The sequence below is a fragment of the Macaca nemestrina genome, chromosome 18 (genome assembly GCF_043159975.1).
Source record: "Macaca nemestrina isolate mMacNem1 chromosome 18, mMacNem.hap1, whole genome shotgun sequence".
Classification (NCBI taxonomy): domain Eukaryota; kingdom Metazoa; phylum Chordata; class Mammalia; order Primates; family Cercopithecidae; genus Macaca; species Macaca nemestrina.
Window position 1 is genome coordinate 21,879,492 of NC_092142.1, and position 11,235 is coordinate 21,890,726.

The window sequence follows — 11,235 nt, forward strand, 5'->3', positions numbered from 1 at the left end:
CTTTTGTACGTAACTCTGTCCCAGTACTCGTCCTGTCCTATTGCAATTATTTTTATACCCATTTGTCTTCCCTTCTAAACCCTGAATTCCTTGAGGACATGGGCCACTTCACTCATTGCCATATCTCCAGTGCCTTCTAATGCAGGACCACCACAGTATATGTGCTCAATAAATCTGTGGACTTAATAAATCTATACCCTGTCTGCAAAATACCAACCTGATTTGTTTCTTAATGGGCATAAATTGATATTTCAGGCTAGGCGCGGTGGCTCACGCCTGTTAATCCCAGAACTTTGGGAGGCTGAAGTGGGTGGACCACCTGAGGTCAGGAGTTCGAGACCAGCCTGGCCAACATGGTGAAACCCCATCTCTACTAAAATACAAAAATGAGCTGGCCACAGTGATGTGCACCTGTAATCCCAGTTACTCGGGAGGCTGAGGCAGGAGAATTGCTTGAACCCGGGAGGCAGAAGTTGCAGTGAGCTGAGATCACACTGATCATGCCACTGCACTGCAGCCTGGGCAACAGAGCAAGACTCCATCTCGAAATAAAAAATAAAATAAAATAAATTGATATTTCTGCAGCTCTACACTGTATTCAGCGCTAAGAGCAGGTCGTCAAACTGTAAAGCAAACCAGGTGTCATGACTCTGCCTTCCTGGTTTTGCTGCTACCTCTCTGACTGCCCCTTAAGAGGTCCTCTTTCTCCTCCTGTCCTCTCAGTTTTAGTTTCCCTCAAAGGCTTTGTCATGTGCCTCAGACCTTCTAAATATGCTCCTGGCTTCAATTATCACCTCTATGCAGCTGAATCCAAGTCTATACAGCTAGTCCTAAATTGCACCTGATTTCCAACTGTCTATTAAGACTTCATCTCTTAAGTGGGAAGGTCATATCCTATGACTCCCAACCCCACATATTCAAATTAAATGCACAATCTTTCTGCTCCTCATGCTCCACAAACCACTTCCCTTTCTAAGTGCTCAATTTTTATCAGCTATTAAATTTATATCAAATATCCCTATTATTTCTTTATCACCTTGGCCTGAAATCTCAGTATTCCCTTTACCACTCCGCGTCTTGTAGTTTCCTTAATAATGTCCAATGTCCTCCAAAATGTCTCTTGGATTCACCTTTCCTCCCCCTTTTCCTCACTTCATTCCTGTGATTGTTTTCTCCCTGTATTTATTTTCTCCTCCATTTGATTCATTTTCGCTCACCATGAGACCCATTTTTCTAAAATAGTTTTCATCAAATCAATCTCTCTGCACAACTCAAGAAGCCTCAGTTGAATCACTACTGATTGCAGCCTCAAGGCTAAACTGTTGTGACAGACTCTCAAAGTCATCCATAATGTGCCCCCTCTCCTCTCCCCAGTCATCTAAATTTATCTCCCCTTCATTCCAAATCAGTGGTTCTCAATTTTGCTGCCCAGGGACATTTGGCAGTATCTGGAGACATTTTTAATTGCCATGCCTTGGAGTAGCGGGGAGGGAGTACAATCACATCTAGTGGGTGAAGGCCAGGGATTCTGCTAAACATCCTACAGTGCCAGGACAGCCCCCAACAACAAAGAATTATCCAGCCCAAAATAGCAACAGTGCCAAGGCCGAGAATCTGCTCCAAATCAAGGCTCTCTGTCCCCAGACCATGCTATATCTGTATCTCTGCTCAGAATATTTCCTTAGCAACCTAGAATGTCGTCTCTCTTCCCCTTAACTATCAATGTTTTATTTATCTTCAAATCCCATTCTAAGTCTATAGCCCATGGCTTTAAATACGTCATCTACTGGGGACGACTCCAAAATGTTTATCTTATCTTCTGAGTTCCTTACTGCCTACTAGACATCTCATGAGTGTACTATTTAACATATCTGAACCTGAATTCCTGACTCCCCCAAAACTGCTTCTCCTCAAATAGGTACACAGTCCCAGTTGCTCAGGAAAACAGGTGGGAGTTATTCTGGATGCTCTCCTCGATGTCCTCTGCTCCAGTGTCTGGCCACAAATCAATCCATTAGCAAGTTCTGTCAAAAGTCTACCTCCAGACACATCTTAAATCCATCCACTTCTCCACCTCCCTCCATCATCCCTTTTACCTAGTTCATCACAAAAGCCTCCTGACTGGTCTCTGCCTCCATTCTACTCACTATTCAGTGCCCGGAATGGCCACTTCACATTTTCCCAAAATCATACCAGGACTCTGTTTAAAGCCTACAACAGCCCCCATGTGTCTTGGAATAAAATCTAAAACCCCTTACCTTGGTCTATAAGACACTATAGCTACACAAGGCAGACTCGGCCTCTGCCTACCTGGCCCCTGCCTCTCTTTCGACCTCCTCCACCCCACTTTCTCCTGGCTCTCTAGCCGCAAATAAGATCCGTCAGACTTTTAAGTGTACCCTCAGCTCTTTCCAACTATAGCGCATTCTGCATTTTATTCCTCCTGCCTGGTCACACCCACTACTCCCTCTCATACACCTATTTCTCTTTAGCACTTATACAATATTTTTTTTTTTAATTTTTATCTTTTGGACACAGGGTCTCACTCTGTAGCCCAGGCCAGAGGGCAGTGGTGCAATCTCAGCTCACTACAGCCTTGACCTCCCAGGCTCAGGTGATCTTCCCACCTCAGCCTCCAAAGTAGCTGGAACCACAGGTGTGTGCCACCACACCCAGCTGATTTTTGTACTTTTTGGAGAGACAGGGTTTCACCTGTTGCCCAGGCTGGTCTCGAACTCCTGGGCTCAAGCTATCTGCCTGCCTCAGCCTCCCAAAGTGCTGGGATTACAGGCGCATGCCACCATGTCTGGCCTACTGTAATTCTTAATTTCATATTTACCAGTGTTTATTGAATAATATCTGCCTCCTCTGTAGCAATAAAAGTTCCATGAAGGAAGGGACCACACAGTCTTTTACAGTTTTTTTACCATTATCATATCACCTTGTTTTCCACTATATAACAAATGACCTGTACAATATGTGGCATGGAGTTAGAAACTCAAATTTGTAGATGCTTAATTGCTGACAACAAATAAAAGGATGAATAGGCCGGGCGCGGTGGCTCAAGCCTGTAATCCCAGCACTTTGGGAGGCCGAGACGGGCGGATCACGAGGTCAGGAGATCGAGACCATCCTGGTTAACACGGTGAAACCCCGTCTCTACTAAAAAATACAAAAAATTAGCCGGGCGCGGTGGTGGGCGCCTGTAGTCCCAGCTACTCGGGAGGCTGAGGCAGGAGAATGGCGTAAACCCGGGGGGCGGAGCTTGCAGTGAGCTGAGATCCGGCCACTGCACTCCAGCCCGGGCGACAGAGCCAGACTCCGTCTCAAAAAAAAAAAATAAAAATAAATAAATAAATAAATAAAAGGATGAATAAATCAATCTTTCTACTTACACTTTCGTACACAATGATCTCACCTCTCTCTGAGCTCCCAGTGAACTTTCCTCACCAGTACAACTTGAAACAGCTTCTCTATAAGCAGCTAAGTTCTCTGAGGGCATGAACGTAGTCCTATAACCTTTGTACTTAATCCTCTATTCCCAGCCCAACACCTAAACTAACAATAACTGCGCAGCAAATGTGATTCAGGTCCACAAATATGGAGTTCATAATTATCACATGTATTTTTATTCCTCAATTAGTCCTCTTGGAAAATTTACTGTAATTCTTAACACTTTACTTTTACCAAACTTGGTAAGATGTGGCAAACATCAGCTTAAAGCTTACTGGAGAGAGATCCACACGTGTTGATATATGTGTTGAAACAGTCTGAAAGGAATGTGTTTTAAGAAAGACTTCCAAAAACACCTAAGCCTGAGGAGCAATCGCACAAACGTGAAGCCAGCTGCAGATGACCTTATTTTCACTCCAATTCAGCACCACAGTCTCAGAGGAAAAAATGTTACACGTTTCAGCATGTCCCCTCTGCCCGTGTATGTGTTATGTTGAGACCTGTCGTTTCATTGCTTGTACTGATAAGGTCACCCCAGGCCCAGGACCATTTGTGCACCAGCAGCGCAGGGGTACACAGAGTTGACAGTCAGTGGAAGTCAGAACTCTGGTTCTGCTCCCTCAACATCTAGCCAGCAGGTGAACTCAGTTCCCTCATCCTGAAAGGCTACGGACTACTCACACCACATGAGTCTCCTTCCGAGTCTAAAATTTCATGATTCTATCAACTTTCTCCCTCAGAGATTTGGAGCTTTGCTAAAACTCAAGTGATGGCATTTGATGGACCAGAGAACTGACCAGGAAGGGATGTAGTTTCTATTTTATACTCTGTCACAAAACTAAATGTGACCTACACAATTTCATTTTTTCCCCCAAGGGACACCCTGAAGTCAGTGTGCTTTGTGGAAAACACTGAAATAACAGTATACTAAAAGAGCTTGACACAAACCAGAAAAAAACTGTGTACCATGGGTGTGCAGCATAGCACCAGAACCCCCAGCATGGGTGCATGGAAAAGCAGGCTGGGAAACTCAGCAAGTGTGAGCCTCCAATTGCCAGGTTGTTCCCCACTAGTCTCTTATGCATGTTTATTCCTTTAGTGACTTGAGAATTCTCACTAATAAATAAGCACTACAAGGCACCAAAGTTCAAGGAAAAAAAAATATGTGAGAGAGAATTCTATTCATCAATTACTATTTGTTTCACTGCAAATTTGGAAGGAGTCCCCACAATTCTTTTATCAATAGATCACTCTGTTCTAGCTGTTCTTCGCCAGCACAATTTAAAAACTGCTGCCATAAAATTTATCTTTCTTGCTTGAAAGATGACCATCCATCTTTTTACTTGTTGCAAAACGGCTCTGAACACTAAAACTCAGAAAGCATTAGTGAGAATCTGGGGCACCCATGCTCCTATGAAAGCAATAAGCTGATTTCCCTTTAAAACAGCATATTATGTATTCAAAGTGATTTATTTACTCTCACTATTTTACTAAGAAAGTGATGCAAGGGTCCTGCCAGTGAAGTCTAAGTTTTACCCTAGTGCTGCTGCAAACACATATACACACTCAGAGACAGGGGAGACAGAGAAGGAGAAAGAGAGAGGGAGAGGTTGCGGGGAAGAGAGTGAGACAGAGCAAGAGACAGTGAGAGAGAGCGAGAACACAGAGACAGAAAGAGAGAGAGAGAGAGAGACAACAAGGTAACCATTTTAAAGGTTAGGGAAGTAAGGGGAAACTTGTGCTGAGTCTCCAAACATTCCTCCAAAGTTTCTCAGCCTCAGCAATATTGACACTTGGGGGTGAAAATCCTTTATTAAGGGGGGCTGTCCTGCACATTGTGTGACATTTAGCAGCATCCCTGGAATCTACCCACCACATGCCAGTAGCATCCTGATCCCAGCTGTGACAACCAAGTAGGGTTCCAGACATTGACAAATGTCCCAGGGGGTGGGAGCAGGGTGGGGTGAGGACAGGCAAAAGTGCCCGTGTTGAAAACCAGTGGTCTAAGAGTAGGAAACAAACAAACAAAAAAGTGTAAAAAGAGAAAGGATAAAGGTAATGACTAGAGACGTTTTTTAAAGCGTATCAAGTTTCAGCTAGTCAATTCATTTCATCCTGGGAAACGAAAACCCAACTTTAACAACCATCTAGCCCATCCAAAACCAAAAACCATCTACTGGGCAGGCTCCTAAAACTCAAATCAATATGGTTAGAAAGGAAGAAAGAATTCTAATTGAAAAACTTACAAGAAAAACATTAGTAACTTAAAGTTTTAAGATAATAAAAGCACAAAGACGTAGTAAGTGCTTTTCTAACCTCAAGGCAAACCATCTCAAGATGGCAAATTGGTTTTATCTCCTCTGCCAACTTCAACCAACTGATGGTGGCTGCCTAGAGCCCTTCTAGAACTGAGCAGGATTCTACGGCTGAATATGTACGATCTGAGAGTGAAGGACATCTGAATGAAATAACAATGTCCACCCCAAGCAGGCGAAGCAAGAGTGAGCCCTCAGGTCCATCTTCTGGTGTTTAACTTTGTTTTGTTTTGTTTTGGCGGGGGCGGGGGGGACAGAGCCTTGCTCTGTCACCCAGACTGGAGCGCAGTGGCGTGGTCTCTGCTCACTGCAACCTCCACCTCCTGCGTTCAAGAGATTTTCGTGCCTCAAACTCCCGAGTAGCTGGGATTACAGGTGTGCGCCACCATGCTCGGCTACTTTTTGTATTTTTTTTAGTAGGGACGTGATTTCACCATGTTGTCCAGGCTGGTCTGGAACTCTTGGTCTCAAGTGATCCACCCACCCTGGCCTCCCAAAGGGATTACACCTCCCACCTGGGATTACAGACATGAGCCACTGTGTCCTGCCTTAGCATTCAACTTTCTTTATACTCAAAATAATATCCATCAAATTTAGCTAAAATAAAACATTTTTTAAAAAAGTAATCAATTTGCCAGAGTTACCTAACTTGGGGGAATAAAAAGGGGAAAAGAATCTAATTATACCACTTCCTTGCTTAAAAATCAGCTCTGGATTCTCAACTTGCAGAGGATGAAATCCAAACCAGCATAGATCACGAAGCCCTTCACAGTGCGTTTCCAACACACTTCTCCCAGGCTTCCTGCACCCCCACTGCTCTCAGTGGTGCAGCCAGCCACTAAGTGTCTATTCCCCAAAACCACACGCCCTTTCATGCCACTCTGCTACTTCCTCGCCCTGCAAATTTCTATTCATCTTCCAGAACACTGCTCAGGAGCCACCTTTTCGGTAATGCTTTCCTTGTTCCTTGGTGCCTGCTACACACAGGATGGTCCTTGAGCCAAAAGCACCAGCATCACCAGGGAGTTTGTTAGAAATGCAGAATTTTGGGCACCACTCCAGCTCTACCGAATCTCCATTTGCTTTGTAGCAAGATCCCCAGGTGAATTATGTGCACACTGACGCGTGAGAAGCGCTGTCTCTGGGAACTTCCTAGATCCCACTAGACTCAGCACTTCATAGCTGCCTGGGAGGTAAACCCCTCCTTTACTCATCTCCTCTATGGAGACAAGAAAACCCAAATACCCACCCTCCAGCCGCCATGACAGCCAACTGACATGGTTATAGCCACTGAGATGTCAGCAGAAGCCTGCTGAGGGGGCTTCTGGAAGAATTTTTATTTCCCTAATGACTTCCTGCCCTCCTGGGTAGAATGCTAGGTGCTGTGGCTGCCATCATTGGACAACCATGAGGTGACAAACATAGGAACAAAAAGTCAATGATAGCTAAAAAGACAACAGGGTGGAAATACAGAAATGGTCTGGATTCTTGTTGGGCCCAACAAGCCACTGAACCATAGAACCATTCAACTCCGGAATCACTGTGTGTGCCAACTGCAACGTTTTTATTGCTTAAGGCACTATCATTAGGGCTTTTCCTTTCTTGGGCTGAAGGCATTCCTAACTGATTAAGTAAGCCTTCAATAAATGGGAGGTGAATGAATGAATGTAGAGTGAAACCTACTAAAGGTTCAGGAGATTACATTTTTTAAAAAGTCAGGCCTCTAAGAATCTTTCATGTCTGCCAAAACATGCCTATAAATCAGTCTCTGCACTTCTAGAATTATTGACCCATTTCTGTTCACAGCTTAATGGATAAAAAAGTGAACACAAACTCATAAAAAGCAATGGAAATGTTCACATACAAAGATGCTGTAGAAATTGATTTTCACATTTTGGAAAAGAGGAGAAAACCGAACTTAAATACTAGGCTCTGACCTCGAAAAGTTTACAAATGCTGTGGCTACTTACAGGCAATTGTAAGCAAAGAGAGGCAGGATGGGGGGTGGGGGGTGGACCTACAGTAGCCAGTTCTCCTGATCATTCTCCCTTTCTAATTTTGAGATCTCAGCTGGGCACGGTGGCTCACACCTGTAATCTCAGCACTTGGGGAGGCCGAGGAAAGTGGATCAAAAATTAACTGGGCATGAGGTGGGCGCCTGTAGTCCCAGCAACTCGGGAGGCTGAGACAGGAGAATTGCTTGATTGAACACAGGAGGCAGAGGCTGCAGTGGGCTGAGATTAGGCCACTGCCCTCCAGCCTGGGCGATAGAGCGAGACTCCATCTCAATAATAATAATAATAATAATAATAATTATTATTTTGAGATCTCTGACATAGATCTCATTTTTTTCCAGTCCCTATCTCATTCAAGTACTTCCATTCAAGTCAAGATCAAACAGCAACGATTTTTTTCCAAGAAAAACAGCACTGAGCAGCATAAACTATAAGGAAAAGGTATTAAACGGGGAGAGATGCACACTGGCCATGTAGTTCGTCAGCAAGAAAGCAGGATCTTAACCAAGTGCAGATCCTCGGCTAGTTCACCTTTTTATATTTTAACAAAATCATCTCCTTTTACTTAAATAAATGTATGTTATAAAGAAGTTTTATAGCACCAATGGGAAACCAGTACCTTTTGCCAAGAATTGAAGACAAATGGAAACCCAATAAAAGCATAACCTTATTAAATTCTAGCTACTGTTGCCTGCCAACGCTTCTAGACTTGAAGCTTGTTCTCTCTGTTTAAAAAAAAATGGGTGGGGGGTGAACAAGAGGTGTTAAAAACAGGCTAACATCAAGCTGAGACTTTGTCCTGGGCAAGATCAGGATAGGAAAAAAAAAGGAATTAACTTTTTCCCTGTGTGATTTCACACTGTTTTTTGTTTTGTTTTGTTTTCTTTTTAGAGACAGAGTTTCTTGTTGCCCAGGCTGGAGAGCAATGGCGCGATCTCGGCTCACCGCAACCTCCGCCTCCAGGGTTCAAGCGATTCTCCTGCGTCGGCCTCCTGAGTAGCCAGGATAACAGGCATGCACCACCACGCCCGTCTAATTTTGTATTTTTAGTAGAGATGGAGTTTCTCCATGTTGGTCAGGCTGGTCTCGAACTCCTGACCTCATGATCTGCCCGCCGTGGCCTCCCAAAGTGCTGGGATTACAGGCATGAGCCACTGCGCCCGGCCCGATTTCACGCTGTTTAATACCATATTCACGTCCCACCTAAAAGTATCCCTTACACAATCTCACATCATGTTCCCCCTCTGCTTAGAGTAACAGCCCAATTTCTTAGTGCATCCTAAATGGTCCCATACCATCCAGCCCCAGCCCACCACGCGGCTCTCAAATCTCACCCTCTCATTACACTTGCAGCCCCACCAGCAGACAGCAAAGGAGGGCTTGGTCAAGGGCCATACATATCCCTCATGGATGTAGAGCTCACCCTTGTAATCTCAGCACTTTGGGAGGCCAAAGCTGGGAGGGTGGCTTGAGGACAAGAGTTCAAGACCAGCGTGGGCAACACAGCAAAACCCTGGTCTCTACAAAAGTGTTTTAAAAATAAAAAATAGCCAGGTATGGTGGTGTGTGTCTGCAGTCCCAGCTATTAAATACTCAGGAGGCTGAGGCAGGAGGATCGCTTGAGCCCAGGAGTTTGAGGCTATGTGAGCACTGCACTCCAGCCTGGGCAACAGAGCAAGATCCTGTCTCTACAAATAAAATAAAAATAAAAAGTAGCCTGTCAGCACATCAATCACATCAGCAGGTTTTTCTTTCTTCAAACCACTATCTGATATTATCTCGTTAACTTCTTCAAATGTTTAATAACAAAAATAATAACAACAAATACACATGATATTGCAGTATTTTACTTATCAGGTCGAACCCTATAAAAGTGCCAATCTGTAAATAAAAAACGGTGAAATATGGGTAATTCCACTGTGTTCGACCTAATATATCAACTTGTTTGCAGCTCACAACCACCTTATGAAGTAGGTCCCAGATGAAGAAACGGTAAGCACAGACAGGCTGCTTAACTTGCCCGAGGTCACACTGCTAGTAAGTGGCAGAACCAGGATTTGAACCCATGCTCAACACTCCCATCCCACAAAAATGCAAGTTCCATGAAGGCAAACAGTTGTTCATTGCAACGTCACTCCCACTGCCTTATATCACAGAGTACAGGCACGTATGTAGCAAGCTCTCAATAAATACATGTTGAGTGAGTGAGTGCGTGAGTGAGTGCATGAATGAATGAATGAATGAATGAATGAATGAATGAATGAATCTCCTTACAATCACTGGTAGATTGCCCAGACCACTCAGAGCAACCAATGCAGAAGCCTGCCGGGCCAAGAGGAACAGAGGGAAGGAAGACATGAGCGGGCAGGTGCCCCAGGGACTCGGGGTGCAGTTGGGGCGTGGCGGCACGCAGGCTCACCTTAAAGTCGCGGCTATGCTGCGGGGTGTACTCCAGGGTCCAGAGGGCCCGCACCAGGTGCGCCAGCTGCTCGGTGACCTCGCCCTGGCCCTGCGCGCCGCGGCCCGCAGGCTGCTCGGGGTCAGGCGAGGGCTCGGGTCGCCCCGCCCGGTACTGGCCCAGCGCCAGGTACTCGGCGAAGAGCTCGGTGTTGCTGAGGCACTGCAGCGTGGCGTTCATGAAGCACGTGTTGCCATGGTTGCGGAGTCCCGCCACGCCGGGCACTGGCTCGGCGGCGCAAGCCGGCGGCGCGGGAGAGGCGGGCGGCGGCGGGCACGGCGGCGGCGTGGGCGCGGCGGCCGGCCCGGGCGGGAAGCAGCTGCGGAGGCCGCCGCGGTCCGGGGCGGCGCCCTCAGAGCTAAGGTGCGAAAGCGTGGACAGCGTCTTGAGAACGCGGCTCATGAAGCTGCCCACCGAGCGTGCCGAGGAGGGCGAGGAGGGCGAGGAGGGCGAGGAGGGCGCGGCCGGCCCAGACGCCCCGGGGCCCCCGGCGCCGCCGCCAGCGCGGCCGCTCCGGAATAGCCGCTTGCTGAAGGAGCGCTTCTCCTTCCCGCCCGCCGCCGCCGGCGGCCCGGACCCGGGCGCCGTTACCTTGGACATGGCGGCGGCCGCAGACACTCATCACCGCGCCCGCCCGCCCGGCCCGCGGCCCCGCCACGGCCGCCGCCGCATCCCGCAGCGCCGCGCCTCACCGGGCCCGGGGGCTCGACGCCCCACACACCTCAGAGCGCCGCCGAGCCAGCGAGCGAGCGGCGGCCGGCGGGGCGAGCGGGCGCGCGCGCGGTCCGCCCAGCTGGGCCACTCACGTGACGCGCCTCCCAGCGCCGCCCGCCCCGCGCTGAAGCCGCCTCGACCGCCATATTCACTGTGGGAAGGTAGTTGCCTCCCCAGCTGGACGGGATGCCTGCCGGCTGCGGGCGCGGTCCTGCTGCGTGAAGCCCGAGGGAGGCCATGTCTAGTGTGGGCGCGGTCCAGGCTTGGAGGAAAAGGCTGG

The 11,235-nt window shown here is 47.4% G+C and overlaps 1 protein-coding gene across 1 annotated transcript in view; it reads right to left on the bottom strand.

The window, feature by feature from the left end:
* Positions 1-11,023, bottom strand: part of LOC105485014 (ubiquitin specific peptidase 31) — a 97,774-nt gene extending 86,751 nt beyond the window's left edge. Inside the window, exon 1 of the mRNA XM_011747166.3 lies at positions 10,203-11,023. Coding sequence (XP_011745468.2) covers positions 10,203-10,841 — 639 coding nt within the window. The 5' untranslated portion in view covers positions 10,842-11,023. The remainder of the gene's footprint in view (positions 1-10,202) is intronic.
* Between the last annotated feature and the right edge of the window lie 212 nt (positions 11,024-11,235).